The following is a 23136-nucleotide window of genomic DNA, read 5'->3' as shown; positions in this document are numbered from 1 at the left end:
ACAAGTCAATTTTCTAGTTAAATTTAGTATTGTGATTGATTTAAGTTCTTTTATATAACATTTTATATTTTCAGATTACCGAAGTTTTAATTCATAATGGATATGAACAGATAAAGAAGTCATTAAGTTTTGATGGTACATCTACATTAGACTGTAGTTATGGAATGGATCAGGCATATTTAATGACGGCCAAATATTGTGATACATTCCTGAGACTAGAAGAAGATGGTATGTATGTTGTTAGTGAGTAGACAAAGTCTGTGTTGAGAGAACTGTCTTTGGTACCTCAATATCATTCACTTTTCATGTTAGATATATAGGAAAACTTGACGAGAGAAAAGATTACATTTCTCAAACACTGACACTTTTACCTCTTTCAGAGCTTTATCTCTTTGTTTTAATTTCTGTTTACAGATGAGAACACATATCTGTTCTATTTTGTGTTAACAGGTGAGATGGAACCTCAGGAACACATTTCTGTTCTATTATCTGTTTATAGATGAAACAAGAACATGTGTCTTCTTTTTTCTGTTTACAGGTGAAAATAAAACTCAGGAACACATGTCTGTTCTATTTTGTGTTAACAGGTGAGATGGAAACTAAGGAACACATTTCTGTTCTATTATCTGTTTATAGATGAAACAAGAACATGTGTCTTCTTTTTTCTGTTTACAGGTGAGAATAAAACTCAGGAACACATGTCTGTTCTATTTTGTGTTAACAGGTGAGATGGAAACTAAGGAACACATTTCTGTTCTATTATCTGTTTATAGATGAAACAAGAACATGTGTCTTCTTTTTTCTGTTTACAGGTGAGAATAAAACTCAGGAACACATGTCTGTTCTATTTTGTGTTAATAGGTGAGAATGAAACTCAGGAACACATGTCTGTTCTATTTTGTGTTAATAAGTTAGATGGAAACTGAGGAACACATTTCTGTTCTATTATCTGTTTACAGTTGAAACGAGAACACATGTCTGTTCTATTTTCTGTTTACATGTGAGATTAAAACTCAGGAACACATGTCTGTTCTATTTTGTGTTAACAGGTGAGATGGAACTTCAAGAACACTTATCTGTCCTATATCTGTTTACTGATAAGATGAGGAAAGCATGTACACTACGCGTGTCAGTTTTATTTCTGTTTACAAGTGAGATTAGATCTTAGGAACACATTTCTATTTTCATTTTACAGGTGTGAAAAACTTTAGAAACACATTTCTGTTATAAATTCTGGTTTTAGGTGAGTTGAGATTTCAAGGACACATTTCTGTTCTTTTTATGGCCCCACAACAAAGTTTAAGTTTAAGTTTCGTTCCGCTTCGCTAATTTTTGCTGAAACTACGGGCTATGGACTTTGATAAATTGTTGAAAATCACAGTTATACAGACTTTTTTTCTAAATAGTTATCAAAGGTACATTTCTAAACTCTTTCAGATATTGGGCTGATTTTTGGTATGTGAGTTGCTCATGTTAAGTTGCAGATCAAGTTTAAGTTTCATTCCGCTCTGCTAATTTTTGCCAAAATTAAGGGTTTACAACTTTGAAAATTGTTGAAAATCACAGTTATGCAGACTTTTTCTATAGTCCTTCAGATTTTGAGCTGATTTTTGATACGTGAGACTACCATCATGTTTGTGTCCCCATGTGTTATTGAAATTGCAGATTTTTCAACTTTTTGAGACGGTGCCATTCGTGTTGTTTGACACATCTAGTTTCTGTTTACAGATGAGATGAGCCTATCAGGAACGGACACCGATACCTTCACTTCAACAGTGATTGTCTGTTTATTAAATGCCATGAAGTTAGACTGTAAAGAGGCCCGACAGAGGTTCCCTAGATTGTTACAATTAGTTGAAATGAATCCTAATACTGTAGAGAAATTTAAAGAAAAGGTCAGTTTTAATAATACTTTATTCCAAAAGCAAGTACAGCTTATAGGATATACATTCATTTTTTGACAAATTAATTATACATGCACCATATTAAATAAACAGACATATAATAATCAAATGTTAACTACATTGAGATACATTAAATTACTTGTATACAATACAATTTCAAGTATAACGCAGAGTATGAAATTCATAAAATTAATAAAAGTTAGCAGCGTAGTTTCTCCGCTAATTTTAAGTATTTACCAAGATTGTTCAGTTCTTTAATATTCTGTACAGATAACAATTGTATCAATTTATAAGTAGAGGGGTGTCTCCAATAATATTGTTTGATATATTTTTCTCTAATGTCAGCATATTTATTACATTCCAATAAAAAATGAAATTCGTCTTCAATGGAACTTGTATTACAATAAATACATAATCTATCTTTCCTGTCAATATTATAATATCTTCCTGTCTCTATATTCAAATTATTTGCACAAATACGGTACTTACAAATATAAGGTTTATATATGTAATTCACTTGTTTGTCTAAGTAAAATTGTAAATTATGTGTACAAAAAATATATTTATATAATTGACATTTGTTTGAGACTTCAAAGAAAGCATTTGCTTCGCATATAAATGTATCAACCATTCTCTCTTTTAATTGTCTCAGAAAAAAATCTACATTATCTACCTTTTGACTTAACCAAATAAAGTTAAAGCCATATTTACATAAAATATCTTTAATTTTACAGCACCAGTTCTGTTTATCCTTTGGTTTTGTATTACAGCTACTAAACATTTCATCATAACAGTTTTTCAATATGCAATTATCAGTACATAATAATTTTATCCAATATTTTACCATTCTGTATTCTCTCTCTATACACATAGGTATTCTACCCAGTTCACAATAAACCATGTTATTAACAGTACACTTTTTTACTTTCAGTATACGTTTCAAAAAATACAGTTGAACCCTTTCAATATCTGGTGCCTTATGAAACCCCCAAATTTCACAGCCATAGTTCAAAATACTTGCAACATAAGTTTCAAATAAAGTCAATAATGTTTCATGGTTATAATAGTCATCCTGTATTTTATTAAACATACTATATACTGCTTTTTTTCCTTGTTCTGACAATCTCTTTTGTGTATTAACAAAATTACCAGTGTAATAAAAAAGTAAGCCTAAATACATAAACTCATTACAAATATCAATGGTATCACCATTTAAAAACCACTTTTCTTCCTGTTTAGGCTTACCCCTATTTCTGAAAATTACAATCTTTGTTTTTGTAAAGTTAATATATAAATTGTTTTCATTCGAGTAAGTGTTGACACTATCAATCATATGCTGTAAATCTTGTATATTTTCACTAAATAAAACCATATCATCTGCATACATCAGAAGATATAAATTTAACATTTTAAGCTCATAAGGTTTACAATTTTGATTTATTAACTCCATTTCCATGTCATTTACATATAAAGAATACAAAAGAGGAGATAAAGATTCCCCTTGCATAAGGCCAAGATTTATGTGTTGACTATAACAAATGTTAATTTGCATAAAACGAAATGAGCATCAGGTGGAAGCAACATTACAATCTAACGGAGAACAACTTAAGGTGGTGCCTAACACTACAGGGAGATAACTCTGTAAAATCAGCTAAACATTTTAATCACTTTGTATTGTTAAGGAAATATTAAGCTTCTCAATGATCAAAATTCTTGTTTGTCAAACTGCTATATATCCAATGAAATTTTTCCCAGAGAATGATTTGTTCAATTTTTTAGAAATTTTTATATTTTTGTCAAAGGGTCAAAGTAAATATATTGTCAAAATATTATGAAAATTAAACGGGCCAAATTAATTTTAGTTAAGGTGTTAGGTACCACCTTAAAGTCATAAGAAACCTCAAATAAAAAAAAAATATGCATATGTTTTTTATAAATAAATGGATAGTTTTTATTATACAACTTATATAAATATACTTTTTCTGAGGAAAATTCTTTAATTTGTCCAGATTTAGAAGAAGTTTACTTATTTTTAATTGCTTGCTTCCAGGAAGCAATTCGCCGACAAATTTTCCGTATGCATAGTGACCCGAGCGTAACCCTCCTCTTAAAAATCCGGTGACCGCAATACGCATGGATCTGTCATTGAAATAAACAAATATCTGATTATACATGTTAAACACGTGCTCAATAACCATGCTTTTTGTGATTTGTTTACTTTAAGGTGACAATCGGTAAAACTCGGTTTCAGAACACGGCATTTAATGAGCAGCCATATTTTTTAAATCATAACAAACAAAGAGAAAAAAAATTGACGATTATATGATATATTTGCGAAAATAATGATAAAATCGTGCACAGAGGACTAAGTTTATGATATATACATGCATTGGTTCAAGAATTGGATAAACATTATTTTTCACCACTCACTCGTTTTATATGACTTTAAAGATTTAAAGTATGTCTTTTTAACTTTTGTTTCTAATGATTTTATTAGTTCAGAATTTTGAAACATTGTGATGTATTTGGCCAAAGGCATTGTACATGTTGTAGAAACAGAATTACATAAAACACAAATAAAAAATAGTTTTAGAATACTTCTGCTTTATTTTTATGTGTATTATTGGATAAATCATGAAAATCCATAATGAGGGGAATAGTATTATAACATAGGTTAAACACAGTTTTCTTGTTATGGCATGTGGGAAAGTTTCAACCAATTGAATATTTGTTAACCTATTATAATGAACATAAATTTGAATTTTATATTTTAGTGTGCAGAACTACCCTGTTGGATGTTTATAATGTGGATTGGACAGATGGTAGCCTTGTTAGACAAACCAGAAGCTAAAGCTATACATAATATAATTATAGACATAGCTAAAACATATCCACAGGTAACGATTATTTAGCCTTGTTAGACAAACCGAAAGCTAAAGCTATACACATTATAATTACTGACATAGCTAAAACATATCCACTGGTAACAATTATTTAGCCTTGTTAGACAAACCAAAAACTACAGCTATACACATTATAATTACTGACATAGCTAAAAACATATCCACAGGTAATGATTTTTTAGCGTTGTTAGACAAACCAGAAGCTAAAGCTATACACAATATAATTATAGACATAGCTAAAACATATCCACAGGTAACGATTATTTAGCCTTGTTAGACAAACCGAAAGCTAAAGCTATACACATTATAATTACTGACATAGCTAAAACATATCCACAGGTAACGATTATTTAGCCTTGTTAGACAAACCAGAAGCTAAATCTATACACAATATAATTATAGACATAGCTAAAACATATCCACAGGTAACGATTATTTAGTCTTGTTAGACAAACCAGAAGCTAAAGCTATACACAATATAATTATAGACATAGCTAAAACATATCCACAGGTAACGATTATTTAGCCTTGTTAGACAAACCAGAAGCTAAATCTATACACAATATAATTGTAGACATATCTAAAACATATCCACAGGTAATGATTATTTAGCCTTGTTAGACAAACCAGAAGCTAAAGCTATACACATTATAATAACTGACATCGCTAAAACATATCCACAGGTAACGATTATTTAGCCTTGTTAGACAAACCAGAAGCTACAGCTATACATAATATAATTACTGACATAGCTAAAACATATCCACAGGTAATGATTATTTTCTAATACAAACAAATGGAAGTGTTTAAAGACCTTGACTGGCTATACAGCCCTCGCACGGTCGGTAATTTGCAAAGTCTTAAAAGAATATATAATATTGAAACTCACCTGTATTGCTCACCTGATATTTTACTGTGATAAAGTCAGTATCAAAAACAAAAAGTCCTTTATTTTATATGTAGCGATGAATGTTTGGTGTATTAGATATTAAATTGTCAGTGATGCATTCAACAAATATGTATTTCATGCTTTTCTTTATTTTTCAAGAAACTGTTGGAAATATTATTTTGCTTGAATAATTCTTTGTGCTAATCAAACCCAAACATTGAATATTGAATACCTGGAGTTACGGCTTGTTAAATAAGTAACACAAAAGTGTATCTTTCATCAATTGAGATTGATGACATAAACAGTGTTGCCATTTGTACCAACAATAAAAAAATTGCCAAGAACAATATAAACTTTTTGATATCATTCAATGTGTTACTCAGTTAATGTTTTTGGAAAATATGTTAAATCCCTTAAGATTCCTAGAGTTCACAGGTGTATACCGATTTGAAGAAACTGTTTTAAAATACAATTTGATTATGTATTATAATTTTGATGGGATTTAGGTAGTATATGATTGTACTTATAACTTTTGATATGTTTATAAACAGGCTGTAACATACCCATTCAAATTAAGTGGAGAAGGTTATACATTTGGTAATACTCCTGAAGACAAGGAAAATAAGGCTGTCAAACAAAAGTAAGTACATACCTTGGTATATTGAAAATATTAAGAATGGAAATTACTTTTTGCTATGTGAGTGGTTTTTTTTACTATTTGATTAATGTGATTACTTTTTGCTAAATTTTTACTTTGAATACTACTATTTTTTATACCAAGGCAGCATTTGCCCTATGTTTCTAATACAGATTCAATTACATTAATCAAACTAACTTAAAACAACTAGTTGCTGTGACAGAATTTGATATTTTTAAACCTTTAGGAAATAGTTCTGCCCTTTATATTTGAGAGTAAAAGACATTGATACTAAACTCTCTGTAAATCAAATGTATTCAAAGTCTGATATGAAACTTAATACAGTTTGATTGCTTCTTGTTTGTTACAGAATAGAGGAGTTATTGAATGATTCACTTGTTTCAAAATTTGTCAGTGCATTGGAACAGTTTTCTCAGCCAGACCAATTGTTTAAGGTGAGTAGAATGTCATAGAAACTTAAGTGTTTTGAGAACAAATATACAGATACTGTAGAGTTTTTTGTTCTCGTAAATAGAGGGATTTTTTACTTTCTAAAAATGATTGGACAGTTCTAGGAACATTTAATATGCAATGAGATCCATATCAGTGTAAAAATAAGAAGATGTAGTATGGTTGCCAATAAAACACCTCTCCAACAGAATCAAATGATGTAGAAGTAAGGTCTGTATTTGACTCTCCTGCAACAAAAATTGATGAAGCAAGAATTTGGCAAACTGTTTCTGGTGTCATCAAAATTTTTGATCGAGTTACATAGGCAAGACATATCTATGTGGCATCAGTTTATTTGATTGAATTACATAGGCAAGACATATCTATGTGGCATCAGTTTATTTGATTGAATTACATAGGCAAGACATATCTATGTGGCATCAGTTTATTTGATTGAATTACATAGGCAAGACATATCTATGTGGCATCAGTTTATTTAAAGATAACCACATAGAATTCTAATTTTTACAAATGTAAATTCCCAGTTCAAAGAAACAGAAAAGTCATGAAGTATTTACCTTTCCTTTAAGGACTGGAGTGAAGACATAAAGTTATTAATAAAGAAGAAAGAAAAAGACAAAATAAAAGCTGAGTTTGCAAAAATGTATAAGTTGATATTTGACCATAGCATGACATCATCAGCAAGACAATCTGTGGATTCTAGCCAAGGACTTAGTCAAGTATCACAAGCCTCAATGGTAGAAACGGGGAATTACATCAAGAAGTTTGGAGCAGTAAGCATAAAGTTTTATAAAATGTATAACTGTATGATTGGTGAGTGTTCAGAATATCCGTAGAAGGACAGCTTTTGCTGTAATTTTATTTTCAATACATACTTGATTTTTAGTGGAAGAAGACGTCAAGTCTTCTGAAGACTTAAGGGGCTGACCATTGGCATTGAGTCTCCGTATGCCGCATTCATTTCGTGTATTACAATTTCAAAACAACTTAGATTCCTGACACCGATTTTTACACATGATTAGGCATCTGAATCATTTAATTTGTAAATTATGATTGTAAAACAATCACTATCGTAAATATGACCCTTTTATTTATGTAAATTATTAGATTTCATCTCATCCACATGAACGTTATTTGTTTACTTGTAACATATGTTTTAACTGTAGATATTTGTATTACGCATGCGTGAATTTGGTATCGGGACAACTCGCCCTGTTTACAAGTTCGCCCTTGAAGTTACGAATTTGCAATCCTGCAGACAAGAAGATTTTGTTTTTATATAAATAAAAAGGATATATAAAGTGTTGTCTTTATTCATGGTTTTCCTTTGTCATGTGAATTAGATGCCCTTCGTAACATACATGTGAACCTCCCGTGTATGAAATTTTTCAGACGCCATATTTGATAATTTCTTACTACTGTACGGGTGTAATTGACACCTGTGTTAAATTTTACCTGAACATCAAAGAAGATGTATAATTATATGGCTTCACTTGACAGCTTGGGTGTCAAACATACTGGTAATCAACGATGTTTACCTCCGTCTAACTGCCGTTGTGTTATCAAAACGATGTGTATTGGGAATATTGAAATACTTTTTTGTTACTTCCCTTTGTTTTATCCTGTTTTCAGTTATTTTGCTTTTATAAAAATGTAAATTGTAAAAAGACTATAAATGATTAATATTTTAATCAAATAATCATAAAAGGATGTTGATTAAATGAATTTAAATGATTTTTGACAAATAAAAAAATTAAAATTTATAAATTATTTTAGCAATCTTGACCTCCTTTCAAGGATTAAATTGAAGTTTATATCATAATTTTGTTTACAACAGAATGTTTTGTTAATTAATTTACGATGTTGCAAATATACATGTGGAGCTTATTTCTTTCTTATTTGTCTTTACATTTACTACTGATAGGAGATGAAGACATGAACAAAAATATATACAGATAAGATATATAAATATAATGATTCATTTGCTAGCAGTGAACAATCATTTGTCAAAAACAAAACAAAACAAAACAAGAAACAGATTCTTATTATTTTATTTTATTCAAATAGAGAGGCAATAATGGAACTATAAACATTACAATTTGATGGAAATTTGAAGAAAAAACACAATTTCTACATCATTTGGTTACATTTATGACAAAATTTATGTCGATAAAAAAACATGATGTTTTGACCATTCAGTACTTAACCCTTTCCTCCATAATGACGCTTTTTGACGCCACCCCCTTTACTCCATAATGACGCCTTTTGACGCCTGTGTAGTACCTCAGTTGAAACACTTTGACTACAAAGTGTCTGCAGTAGACTCAATAAAATTTGTATCCAATATGAAAAGGAATATCATAGGAATATTCTACTTAAATTTATGTAATGAAATATTTGTTTTTTGCAATGCATTTTTTAAATACTTTAAAGCCTATTTTCAGCATTTTATTGAAAAATTCTATTTTGTGTTCATTTTTTACAGTGGGTTGTGATGATCTTCCAGTTAGGTTACCCTCATTTGGAGTGTTGTTCCCAACCTGTTAAAGGTCCATCTTTGTGCATAATTCAAAATTGGAAATTTCAACAAGCATCTAATATTCTTAATCTGGAAAATAAACCCTGGTCTGCTAGCTTCATGTATATTTTTTCTACCGATTTAATATATAACTAGAATCATGCAAACAGACTTAAGGAAAAGGCATGTAAGTTCATCATACAAATATGACACTTTTTCTAGACAATCCAGATCTTGCAAAATACGTCGCTAAAAATTGTAACCTTTAAAATTGTTGTGCAGTAAAAACCCATATGGGAACTTTCAAAAGTTGGCAGGTATGTAACAAGTCTTACTATTTTTATGCTCCATTTATGGGCAATATGTTTTCTAGTCTGTCTGTCCGTCCTGCTTCTGGTTATAAAGTTTATGGTCGAGGTAGTTTTTGATGAAGTTGAAATCCAATCAACTTGAAACTTAGTACACATGTGTTCCTCTTGATATGATCTTCTTAATTACTGCCAAATTAAAGATTTTACCTAATTTTCATAGTCAACTGAACATAGATAATGATTGTACGGATGGGAAATCCATGTACTTATGACCTTTTCTTGTTTGAAGAAAAAAAATACATTTTAACGATAATGGAACAAAGCAGCCTGGGTAAGTGGGGCTGCTTTTATGGTAATTCAAGTTACCTTTTATTCACCTTCTTCCACTTCAGAGCTATCAGCTCTTTGATTATAACCTTGGTATGACACTGCCATTTAGTATTACCCTTGTCTGTCTGTACGCCTGTCCTTACATCTGTCCATAAAATACAGAACAAGTTAAAAATTTGGGTAGTGTCACTTTTACAGTTCTCTAGTTATGTCCCTTTATAAAGTTATATGCAACAGGATTATCATCTGTGTCACACGTTCTCCATTTATTTAATTACTTAAAATTATTCATAGGTAGATGTTTAAAATGATTCAGAAATTTTAATAGAAATTGGAGTGATCGTGACTTGTCGGAATGTCCAAAACAACATTGCGGCTAGAGTGAACATGTTGAATCAACTTTTAAGTTTATGGTCGAGGTAGTTTTTGATGAAGTTGAAATCCAATCAACTTGAAACTTAGTACACATGTGTTCCTCTTGATATGATCTTCTTAATTACTGCCAAATTAAAGATTTTACCTAATTTTCATAGTCAACTGAACATAGATAATGATTGTACGGATGGGAAATCCATGTACTTATGACCTTTTCTTGTTTGAAGAAAAAAAATACATTTTAACGATAATGGAACAAAGCAGCCTGGGTAAGTGGGGCTGCTTTTATGGTAATTCAAGTTACCTTTTATTCACCTTCTTCCACTTCAGAGCTATCAGCTCTTTGATTATAACCTTGGTATGACACTGCCATTTAGTATTACCCTTGTCTGTCTGTACGCCTGTCCTTACATCTGTCCATAAAATACAGAACAAGTTAAAAATTTGGGTAGTGTCACTTTTACAGTTCTCTAGTTATGTCCCTTTATAAAGTTATATGCAACAGGATTATCATCTGTGTCACACGTTCTCCATTTATTTAATTACTTAAAATTATTCATAGGTAGATGTTTAAAATGATTCAGAAATTTTAATAGAAATTGGAGTGATCGTGACTTGTCGGAATGTCCAAAACAACATTGCGGCTAGAGTGAACATGTTGAATCAACTTTTCATGTATTCCTTGCTTGTAGTACTGCATTATTTACACCTCTGTCGGGCAATTTGAATTTTGGAATAAAGCATGCAGATAATACACAACCAAATTCAGGCAGGGATAACATAGTACAATGTTGATAGATAATTCTATGGGAAATAGAGCTTTAAAAATTAACTTTGTTAGGAAGGATGTACGAATTTTTCATACCAATGTTGGAATTTAATGTCAAAGATTTCTGATCCCTTCAGAGTTTAGAATCAGCTAAAGATTGTTTATATCAGAAACTTAACTTGAGTTAGATGACATATAAGATTTTTCAGTCCTTCAGTGGGAAACATTTGCTATTTTTTACAGTTTTATTAACTCTTATTATTTTTGACTATTTGAAATCATTAAAGTCATGTGTTGAAGTCCTTTTTGGATTAGTGTTTATCATTTCTTTATTTGATATGAATAAGTTCCAAGATGACATTAGTATGTTTTTTCTTTACTTTTTAGAAATTTAAAAAGGATGTTGAAAAAGTGTTTGGAAAGGATGGACAGAAAATAGGATCAATGTCGTTAAAGGTATGATATGAATCTTATATTAGCCAAATTATTTTCAATGAAACTGGAGGCAAGATGTTGTTAATCGCTCAATAGCACAAAGTTAACTTTATGCAGGACTCAATATAACAGTTTTCACATTTTTTTTTACAGGAATTCCAAATAAATTTCAGTAAACTTTACACAGAGATGGATGAAGAAGTGAAAGGGATTAACAAGAAAAAAGAGTTGATACCACCCAGATCTCTGGTTGATTATTGTGAATGGATGGCTGACTTTAGTGGTAGTACTCAGGGAAGAAGACTGGAAATTCCAGGTACAAATCTTTTAAAGCTTGCTTTTCGATGTGAGCCAAGGCTCCATGTCTGTACTTTGACCTATAATTTTAAAGTTTTTATGCATTGATACTTGGATGGAGAGTTTTCTCATTAGCACTCATACCACATCTTCTTATTTATACTTTAACCATATCAGTTGATGTATATTAAGGCTACAGTTGTTGACAGATGTTAAAATCTCACAAGACTAATACTAAAAGACAAAGTCTATGTAACAGTTAGAGACTTTATTCTTGGGATATAGCTTTTGATTTTTTGAAACCTAATTGTTGCCTAGTGCCCATTTAAAACAACAAAATATGTATTTTTTCAGGACTATAAATTCTAACTTAGTTACAAATCGGAAATCTAATTATTTTTGTGCTTTAGAACAAGCAGGGCAAATAGTTTTAAAATTTGTTAAATCATATTGTGCAAGGAAAAAATTGTTGCTTAAAAATTAAGGAATTTAGAGTTATCTTACATTTAAAAAAGATTTGATTTGCATTTTATTTTTAAGGGCAATATAATGGAGAAAGTAAACCTATGCCAGAGTATCATGTCAAGGTCGTAGGATTTGATCCAAGGGTAAGTATAAAAAAGGATCACTAAAGGATGTTTGCTTGTCAAGTTTTGGAATTTTTGTCAGATTTTCGAAATCCTCTGTCAATGATAAAGCTATGAAAAATCAATTGAGAACATTTTCCCGCCAAAATTTCAATGGCTAATATTGCGAAACAAGCACATTGACCTTTATATCATGTTTGCTCTTTTGGTTCCTTTATTGATACCCTATCAATGTAAACTAGAATTATGAACAGCTTGATATTTTGAAACTGAGTTGCGAACTGAGAGTTGACCTGTAAATCCAAGTTTTAAAAAGGCAGATATTGACATCGCCAGAAAATTGTTATAGTGTTTACCTTAAGAAGAGTTATTGTCCTTGTGAGTATTGAAATACAAAAAAATTGGTGAATTCAAACTGTAAATGTGAGGACAAATTTCGAAAGATGTTAATATTCACTGAAAAATCAGACAGTAATACTGTTTTCATTGGAAACTGATAGGTTGGAACATGGAGTTAACATATTAAGTTTTGTAATGCTTTCAGATTCTTGTAATGTCATCTATCAGAAAACCAAAACGTTTAACTATCCGTGGAAATGATGAGAAAGACTATAATTATCTTGTGAAGGGAGGAGAAGACCTTAGACAGGACCAGAGGATAGAACAACTCTTCCATCTAATGAATCAAGTCTTTGTCAATAATCCTGCATGTAGGCATCGTAAACTACATGTCAAGACATACCAGGTTATCCCTATGACATCCAGGTAAGTGTCTTTGACAATAATCCTGCATGTAGGCATCGTAAACAACATGTCAAGACATACCAGGTCATCCCTATGACATCCCGTTAAGTATCTTTGTCAATAATCCTGCATGTAGGCATCGTAAACTAAATGTCTTGTGTCAAGACATGTCAAGACGTACCAAGTTATCCCTATGACATCCAGGTAAGTGTCTTTGTCAATAATAAAGGATGTAGACATCAAAAACTTCATGTCAAGACTTATCAGGTCATCCCTATGACATCCAGGTAAGTTTCTATGTCAATAATACAGCTTGTAGGCATAGAAAACTCTATGTCAAGCCATACCAGGTCAACCCTATGACATCCAGGTAAGTTTCTATGTCCATTATACAGGATGTAGTCAAAGAAAACTTAAATATGTGATTAAATGCATATTTGAAATAATACACATCTATATCCTATTTGAAATAATACATGTCTATTACCTATTTGAAATAATAAACATCTACAGATCCAGCACTTTGATTTTTTACTCCCTTTGTTAACAAAAACTAAGAAGTTAGAGAGAAACTAAATAGGCTTAATTGAAATGTTCAGGAAAGCTTTGTAAGTGCTCAAACAATGCTTAAAAAAATCATTGTTCAATTCCTAAAAAAAATGGTTTATCAGTTATGTTAAATAAATTAAAAAACCCCACCTTATATCATGTTTACTGAATTTAGACAGTTGGCTTTACAGACAAAATAGAATTGAACAAAATCTAGATGTGTTTCCAGATTATTATTTTGTCCTATAAGAATTGCAATAACAAATCAATTATAAGAAAGCTTTTACCCATGATAAAATATCCTCATAAAATGACTGTTGCCATGAATTACATTAATTTACTGTTGCCATGAATTACATTAATTTACTGTTGCCATGAATTACATTGATTTACTGTTACATTGATTTACTGTTGCCATGAATTACATTAATTTACTGTTGCCATGAATTACATTGATTTACTGTTGCCATGAATTACATTGATTTACTGTTGCCATGAATTACATTAATTTACTGTTGCCATGAATTACATTAATTTCAGGGTTGGATTGATAGAATGGGTGAAGAATACAATTCCACTGAAAGAATTCTTACGTGGAAGTCTGACAGAGAGAGAAAACATTGATGATAGAAAGTAAGATTTATTTTATAAACTATGTAGAGGTCTAAGGGATTTTAGTGTTTAATTCCATTTGTGGGTTTTGAATATGTTTTCAAGGTGATTTCTTATAATTCAGACATCAAGTTACTTCATTCAAATTGATAAGGAAGACATCTATCAGAAAGACACTAAAAAGTCCTTGTTAAAAAATTTATTTGATATAAAAAGAAGATGTGGTATGATTGAAACAACTCTCCACAATGTATGTATGATTATTAAGCGAAAATTTATTTAATGAATGTATGATTATAAAGCTTTTCTATCTCAAACTTAACAAAATAATTTCATATTATTGTACCCTAAACAATGAAGCAGGTGATACACCAAGATGGTCTAACAAGAGGATGGGAACAATAGAGTAGTCTCATAATCAATTAACCCTTTTGATGAAAATAAGAAAGTTAATATGATTTATTTAAATATTGTTTCAGAACTGGTCCCCTGATTCTACATGTAGACTGGTTAAAAAGTTAACATAATTTATGTAAATATTGTTTCAGAACTGGTCCCTTGATTCTACATGTAGACTGGTTGAAAAAGTTAACCAAGGAGAACCAAATAGTACAATACTGTCAAATGTACTTAAGATACAATAAAACAGAGACTATCAGAGAATTCAAGAATAAAGAAAGTCGAATACCATGGGATCTTATGAGGTGAGTATGGTATAACTCATACCTGCCAACTTTTTCAAATGCCCATGGGGGTTTTGTGTGCAAGATGGCTCTTACAGCCATAAAAAACCTGCAAGGGGGCCTTCAAATGCATCGTTATGTTGTTTTTTGGCTTGTTCATACTTTTTAAGGCCTTTAGCCATTGTAAAATTAACTGTTTTGTTAAAATTGGTACAAAATTCCTCTTTAAAAATTTTCATTTGGGAGCTTTCATGGGGGAAATCCCACCAGCAAATAGTGACAGTTGGCAGGTATGATAACTGAAGAAGAGAATGCTTAATAACATTTGAACCAGTCAGTGATATGGGATGGTAGTTTTATCTAACAATCTACGAACTCCTTATTACATACACTATTACTAGTTTCAAATATTGTTATTCACAATATGATTATTAGCAATCCATACAATTTAAAATACAATTTGAAATGATAGCTTTTCAAAATATAAAGTGGATGGAGAATTTAGTTTTACATCTCTGTCTGTAAGTCCCAACATTAGTTTCTGTTCTCTAATTTTAGTTTCCCTCAACCAAATTTTATAAAACACAATTCTTATTACCACCAAACACAGATCTAATTTGAACACAGGTGGCATAACTTTTGCTGTTCTGGAGTTATGTCTCTTTGAAAATGGAAATGGAATATTAACAAGCGATCTGTGTACCATGGATACATTCTTCTTTTATTTTTTAATATATATTTGATATAAAAGACATTATGATATTCCAAATATTTTTGGTTGGAATCTAAGAAAAAAGTAAACTTACAAAAATACTGAACTGGAGGAAAATTCAAAGTAGGAAGTCTGTAATCAAATGGCAAAATTAAAACTCAAAGAAATCAAACAAATGGACAACACATGTCATATTCCTGACTTGGTACAGGCATTTTCCTATGTAGAAAATGATGGATTAAACTTAGTTATATAGCTATAACTCATGTGACAATAAGCATCTCCCTGAAGCTATCCCTGTATTGCTTGTATATTGTACTGTATTTAAATGTCACATGGTATCTTATTTCGGGAGATCGTTCCAACAAATGAGCACCTCCCCAGAAGCCTTCCATGTATTACGTGTTAATTGTACTGTATCTAAATGTCACATGGTATCATATTTCAGGAGATCGTTCCAACAAATGAGCACCTCCCCAGAAGCCTTCCATGTATTACGTGTTAATTGTACTGTATCTAAATGTCACATGGTATATAATTTCAGGAGATCTTCAGACAAATGAGCACCTCCCCAGAAGCCTTCCATGTATTACGTGTTAATTGTGCTGTATCTAAATGTCACATGGTATCTTATTTGAGGAGATCTTTCCGACAAATGAGCACCTCCCCAGAAGCCTTCCATGTATTACGTGTTAATTGTACTATATCTACGGTAAATGTCACATGGTATCTTATTTCAGGAGATCTTTCCGACAAATGAGCACCTCCCCAGAAGCCTTTCATGTATTACGTGTTAATTGTACTGTATCTACGGTAAATGTCACATGGTATCTTATTTCAGGAGATCTTTCAGACAAATGAGCACCTCCCCAGAAGCCTTCCATGTATTACGTGTTAATTGTACTGTATCTACGGTAAATGTCACATGGTATCTTATTTCAGGAGATCTTTCAGACAAATGAGCACCTCCCCAGAAGCATTCCATGTATTACGTGTTAATTGTACTGTATCTAAATGTCACATTGTATCTTATTTCAGGAGATCTTTCCGACAAATGAGCACCTCCCCAGAAGCCTTCCATGTATTACGTGTTAATTGTGCTGTATCGTATGCAGTGATGTCTATCTGTCAGTATATCCTAGGCATTGGAGATCGTCACTTGTCTAATAGTATGATTGACCTTAGTACTGGACAGATGGTGGGCATTGATTTTGGACATGCTTTTGGTTCTGCTACTCAGGTAAAAAATAGTTGTGTGTACAGGATTATTTATATAGAGAAACGTGCACTGGATTCAATGACATAGATTATGGCATCTGCACAGAATTATCATAGCATTTAGATTGCATATTGTAGTACTAATATGTGTTTTTAATATTATATCTATGTAGACTGTTTAAGGAAAACAGTTTGAAGATTGCCAGGTAATATAATATATAGCATTCTTGCCTTTATGAAAGCAAATTATTTTTGGGTGACTAGACTTTAATATTATATGAATAATATGATGTATAAATTTATTATATAAAGATTCACTGGTATGTGATTTATATTTCAGTTCTTACCCATCCCAGAACTAATGCCATTCCGTCTAACCAGACAGATCCGTAACCTTATGATGCCTTTACAAGAGAAAGGACTTATGGAGAGTACTATGATACATACCCTGAGAGCTTTACGGGAAGACTATGATCTATTACTTAATACTATGGATATTTTTATCAAAGAACCCTCACTTGATTGGCAGGTATGTGTTATGTGAATAATTTTTCAAGATATCATGTTTTATGGTTTCAAAATGAAACCCACAGAAACATTGAACTTGTTTAGGTGATATCCCATATCATCATTCCAAAAATATTTCACGACAACAAAACATTTTTAAAGCTTAAAGATACCCATTATCCAAAATAAGAAAAGAAATCAAGAGTCAGGAAAGTCAGGAAAGTAATTAAAATAGAGGAAAGATATTGTTTCAACTATAAAATCCAACAGTCAAATATATTGATATATGTAACCTTTCAAAAATTCGTAAAAGTAATGCATCACAGAAGAGATTACTTTTTGTTCCTCTTATTAGTAACTTTTAAACGATATATATATTTTATACTCGATAAAATTACTATAAATGTGAAACTTCAGGAATTTACTTTCCTTTTACTTTTACAGATAAATGCAGAGAAACAAAAACAGGCCATGGGTGAAGATTCCATTGAAGGTAATTTAGTGTAACTAGTACTACAACATACATGTGAACCTCCCGACGGGAGTACAAAACTCCCGTTTTCAGGGGTCCCCTCCCGTCCTCCCGTCGAAGAGAAAAAAATCCCGTGTAGAAAAAATTTCATGAATGAAAATTTTCAGTCGCCATTTTTACTATTTTGTTTACAAAATTTATCATTGAGATCGTAAAAACCCGAGATTTTTTAAGTCGTAAAAACACGAGGTTTATCGAACATATCCGGTGTGACTGACATTACCTGATTACGCAACATGTGGAGATTTTAATTCTTGCTAAAGGCTAATTAACAAGTGATAATAGTTTGATTGAACAATCATAAGGTGTTTGTATATCAATTACTCGATGTGGCTTCTGTTTATGGCACACGCCAAGGATGATTAAAAGCAAATACCGATAAATACCGGCATTGATGGAAAATGGAATGTTGTTGTCCAAAAATTTATCGGAAGTTTTTTGATGCCGAGAAAAACACTTATTGTATATGCAAATCTCGAGATGAAAATACTGGAAAAAGGAATGGTTTCAGCTCAATGTGAGCTGTTTGCTACACAAGCTGACTGAAAAATTATATAAGCAAATTGATTATTTTGTACACCATTATATGTGTTCAAAATGCCAAAACGACAGTTATCTTCAAAGACACCAGTTTCAAAACAACAGAAATATTTGACAAAGTTCAACAATGTTTGTTAATTTATTATTTATTATGTAATAAATGTATAGCATAAATCTCTCTTATATCTCAAGCCAATGCCAATGAAAAACAAATAAAAAAAGATTCTCATCAGCAATCAACAATGTAAAACAAAAGAAAAAAAGATTCTCATGAGCAATCAACAATGTAAAATAAAAGAAAAAAAGATTCTTCTCAATTATTCCTTAATATATGCAGACTTTAACTAATGCCATTCACAAGGAAGATTGAAGAAAAAAACACATCATACGGTTAGTTTTACGACGAAAAATATGTCGATAAAAAACCTCCTGATCTGAGGTCCAATCTCCTGACCAAAATTTCCAAATCTCCTGATCTGAATTTTACAGTCCATCACATGTATGCTACAACATGAACAAATTTATTGCCTACATGTTAACAGTAGGTATTCATAGGAATGGCATATACATGTAGTAAAATATGTACATCAAAAGTCATGGTACGTCCACTTGCACATACTAAAAGCATATCTTTGTTCAAATTGTTGGTGTGTGTTTTTTGGTCACTTATTTGATTCTTCTTAAGGTTTGGACCAAATGTGTGGTTAGCTGTATTACAAGGTTTTATAGAATGAGCTATCATTTACAAGCTTTATGTGCATTTCTGGATTGCAACTGTTTTTACTGTTTACCAAAATGGATACCCCTATATTTCATTCTTATGCATTAAATGTGGTTTGCTTTGATTGTAATTCTTTCAGTTTATGTTTGTAGGATTTGAAATAACTCATTGCATTTGTCAATTTTGTAATTTCATGCGTCTTTTAAATTGTTGGACACTGTGTTTAAGATTTGAAAGGCTTCAGAATATTATTATAATGGTCCATCTTTTGTTCAAGTCATGTAGAAAGATGTTGCTTTATGTTTAATGATTTAACTTTGGTGTAAGACCAGTTAAGGCAACCTTGTTTTGTATTTCCATCAATTTTTGTTTTTGTTTTAATTTCAGCTGTTGAAGAAACTGAAGAAGATAGATCTTGGTTCTCCAAACAAAAAGTCCAATATGCACTTAGAAAAATGAAGGGACATAACCCAAGAATTATAACCAGGTGTGTATTATCTCCCTAACATAATTTGTTCATGAGTGAGCATCTAAGTAGGTCACTTATTCTTACACATGATATAAGAGTAACAGACAGAGCTATTCATTCAGAAATAAAGTCTTGAAAGAGAGACAAAAAAAAACTATTGAAATAAGGTTGTGTGTGATATTTATGCCTTAAACTGAGTAATTATATGAAAATCTCATTCTAATACAGACCCTTTTCAACACACTTATTTCAAATTACAAAATGGATTGAGGTGTATATACCCTTTTTAATGTTGGAATCATTTATGATAAATATTTGGCCTTGATCAAGACGAGTACCTTCAATTATAACTGCATAAACTGAAAAAGCTGATCTTTTATTGTGGCACATTCTATGCATTATATTGTGAGTTTTTTTACTTATCAGAGATTTTGTAGTTGCAACAGCAGATTTTGATTTCCTTTTAAAAGATATTTTGTTATTTTTTCAGAGATGAATTAAAACTTGGAGAAAAGAGACACACACAATTTTCAAAGGCTTTAAAAGCATTTGAGAATGTAGCTTTTGGTGATCCAAAGGACAATATCCGATCACAGTTACCTGATAAAGGATTATCTGTAGAACAACAGGTGGCAGCACTGATTGACCAAGCTACTGATCCAAATATCCTCGGTAGAACTTATGCTGGCTGGGAACCTTGGATGTGATTGTTCTGACCTTCAAACTTGCATTTATTGTTAGTGAAATTGTTACATTGTGTATAAAACTGCATTTGTTGTATTATTGATGTGACATAGACGATCTGCCCCTTTGATGTGACATAGATGATCTGCCCCTTTGATGAAAAGACTACTTTTATAATCATATTGTCATAAATGAGGAAATGCAAAGAATAAAATCAGCTGTCTTGAAAGTGTACATGTCTGTCTGACACATTTGACCTACCTCATGTTTCAGTTTCATTATAAGAATTTTGTGATACCTGAAGGCAGATTTTCAACATAGTATCAATTAAGCTAAAGCAGAACATTTAAGTGTATAACCCTTATTTTGTTATGAAAATAATAATCATTTCCTTTGTGTTTCAGTTAGTTTGTTCTTGACTAGTTTCGAATAACAGTACATGTACTGTTAGTACTGTTATTTTAGCTTGAAATTTTCATACATGTAGTAGTCTGAATAACATTTGTTGTAAAAAAATGTACTTCTATAGAATGTCTATACTATAGATAGTTCACAATATTTTATGAATACATTGTATTCTATTGACTTCATATTTGATAAGTGTAGTATTTGATCATTTAAACAATCATGTGAGATATTTTTACAATGAACTATGCATTAAATGTCAACATTTTATTTATCATAATGGGAAGTCTCCCACTGAAGATTTCTGTGCTATGTTATTAAAAAAAAATCTAACAATAAACATTAGAAGAGTACCAATCCTAAATGAATTTTTGACCTAGCTTTAACAAAATAACATTTAGCTGAGAGATTCTTCATTATGCAAAGAAACAATGTTTTGGCAATAATTTAAAATCTATATGAGGAAGAAATTTAGAGAATTATTATTGTATTTTTCCAAAAGCCAGCAAGTCTTATCTTAACATAAAACAAGTGACTCAGTAATCTTGTACACTAGTATTTATACTGTGCTATTGGAATTAGATATTTATTCTCATTTAGAATGATAAATAAAGATTGGTTAGTTTTTTATTATCCCTTTTAGGAAGGACTTTTCTCCTAGTGGTGATAGTATTCAATGTTAGAAGCTGATATCATCTATAGATTAACAATGCATTGCATTTAATTTTTTTTTTTGTATTGATTTAATAGATAATCATGTATTTTTATAAAGTTACATTTTGTGTCACTCAGTTTCTTTAAAACTGTGCTATGTGTTTTATATAGTTAGTGAACAATACATGTTTGACATTAAACCAAGGAAGAACCTGAGAATTTACTCTTAAATTGTTTAGTGCTATTGAAGAATTTTACAATTATTCTGAATTGCTTTACAAGTTTTGTTTGTTAAAGTTTATATTACAGATTGTAGTGTTGTCTCATACTTCAAAAAGAAATTTAATAAAATAGTTAAGATTCCCTGTGTGTTAGTTATATATATGACATTAACACTTTGAACTCCAAGACCTAGTATAAGATTTTGTGATAATTTGACATCTGTTAAGGCACATGAATGGTAGATGTGATTTTAGCATTTAGATTTCAAATGATCCATCTGCATGGATACAGGCAATCCCCTCTTTTTGGTATTTTTCACCATAAAGGTGCACATAATTGATGAACTTTTCCGGTGATATTACTGGAAAGTTAATTGTCTATTGTTAGTAAACTAGTAAACTAAAGGAATGAAAACCATTAAATGACTTATTTGTTGACCCTTTTTGGGGTTTTTGGACAAAAACTAAATAAGATAGAAAGAAACTTTTATCAGCTATTAAAAAATCAACGAAAAAGAATTTTTGACATGAATGAATTCTATTCTAGTCTACAAAGTTAGAAAATGTCCATTTTTGACAATGCACATTGACCTAGGTAGGAGACATAGGTTCTTTAGAGCCTCTGGTTTGTAAATGCTACAGTTTTCTTATAGAGTACAACAAAATAAGAGGAACTTTTAAAACTGTTCACATAAGGGTCTGTATTGTTGCACTTAATAGTTTATAAAAAGTGATAAACACTAAACAGTAAACTCGGCAAACATAACACAGGCTACATCAACCACCTGACTGCTGTGGGGAATAAAACCAGACATACAAAGGAACAAACAACACATATGTAGTTCTGGTCCTGACTTGATAGAGTGAAACATGTGGTGGGTTTAAACCAGTCATAATGGTATTTAATTTTAATTTCATAATTAAGACAATACATCCAAAAAAAATTAAGAATATGATTGAAATTGCAATTATGATTTTGATGTTTATGCACATGCATTCCATGTTCTGTTGGAATTAGAAAATGGTTGTTCATAAAGCAAATAGATAATAGTGCAATGTTAGAATTTATAAACTGAATTGTCTTTTTGGATACCTATTTTGGTTCAACAGTTTTAAAGGGAAACTTTGCAAAAAAATCAAAAATTGAAATTGTGTCCATTTTGTATAAAAATACTCAAATTCATAGATATTAAAGTTTTATTCTGCTAGATAAGAGATCACCATCAATTTTAAATTTAGAGTATCAATCCTCTGCATGCCGCCATTTTATCATCTTGTCCGATTAGAAACCACAATATGTCTATAAACCACAAAGGACCAAAACTACAGTAACCTAATGTAGTTGTCATTGCGTGTCCATATCTTGTCAATTGTACGGTTGTTTTACCCGACTAACTAACTTGATACGGAAAATGTTATTATCTTTTTAAATAATCGTGGTCTGTTGTTTTTAAACTGT

General features: G+C 31.0%; 1 protein-coding gene across 5 annotated transcripts in view; it reads left to right on the top strand.

The window, feature by feature from the left end:
* The window catches only part of LOC139489492 (DNA-dependent protein kinase catalytic subunit-like), an 89714-nt gene extending 67895 nt beyond the window's left edge, over positions 1 to 21819 (top strand). For 4 of the 5 annotated variants that reach the window (XM_071275935.1, XM_071275938.1, XM_071275937.1 and 1 more), the window contains 17 exons: positions 75 to 228; positions 1729 to 1895; positions 4679 to 4801; positions 6248 to 6336; positions 6704 to 6788; positions 7374 to 7577; positions 11495 to 11563; positions 11696 to 11858; positions 12380 to 12447; positions 12971 to 13191; positions 14260 to 14352; positions 14880 to 15035; positions 16765 to 16966; positions 17285 to 17473; positions 17896 to 17944; positions 19632 to 19731; positions 20204 to 21819. In XM_071275935.1, the coding sequence (XP_071132036.1) occupies positions 75 to 228; positions 1729 to 1895; positions 4679 to 4801; positions 6248 to 6336; positions 6704 to 6788; positions 7374 to 7577; positions 11495 to 11563; positions 11696 to 11858; positions 12380 to 12447; positions 12971 to 13191; positions 14260 to 14352; positions 14880 to 15035; positions 16765 to 16966; positions 17285 to 17473; positions 17896 to 17944; positions 19632 to 19731; positions 20204 to 20420 (2349 nt within the window). In that variant the 3' untranslated portion in view covers positions 20421 to 21819. Of the gene's footprint in view, positions 1 to 74; positions 229 to 1728; positions 1896 to 4678; positions 4802 to 6247; positions 6337 to 6703; positions 6789 to 7373; positions 7578 to 11494; positions 11564 to 11695; positions 11859 to 12379; positions 12448 to 12970; positions 13192 to 13437; positions 13458 to 14259; positions 14353 to 14879; positions 15036 to 16764; positions 16967 to 17284; positions 17474 to 17895; positions 17945 to 19631; positions 19732 to 20203 lie in introns of all 5 variants that reach the window. The other variant, XM_071275936.1, reaches the window with a different exon arrangement.
* The last annotated feature ends 1317 nt before the right edge of the window (positions 21820 to 23136 follow it).

The sequence above is a fragment of the Mytilus edulis genome, chromosome 9, assembly GCF_963676685.1.
Source record: "Mytilus edulis chromosome 9, xbMytEdul2.2, whole genome shotgun sequence".
Classification (NCBI taxonomy): Eukaryota; Metazoa; Mollusca; class Bivalvia; order Mytilida; family Mytilidae; genus Mytilus; species Mytilus edulis.
Note: the sequence above shows the minus strand (reverse complement) of the source record. Positions and strands in the feature narration are given on the sequence as shown.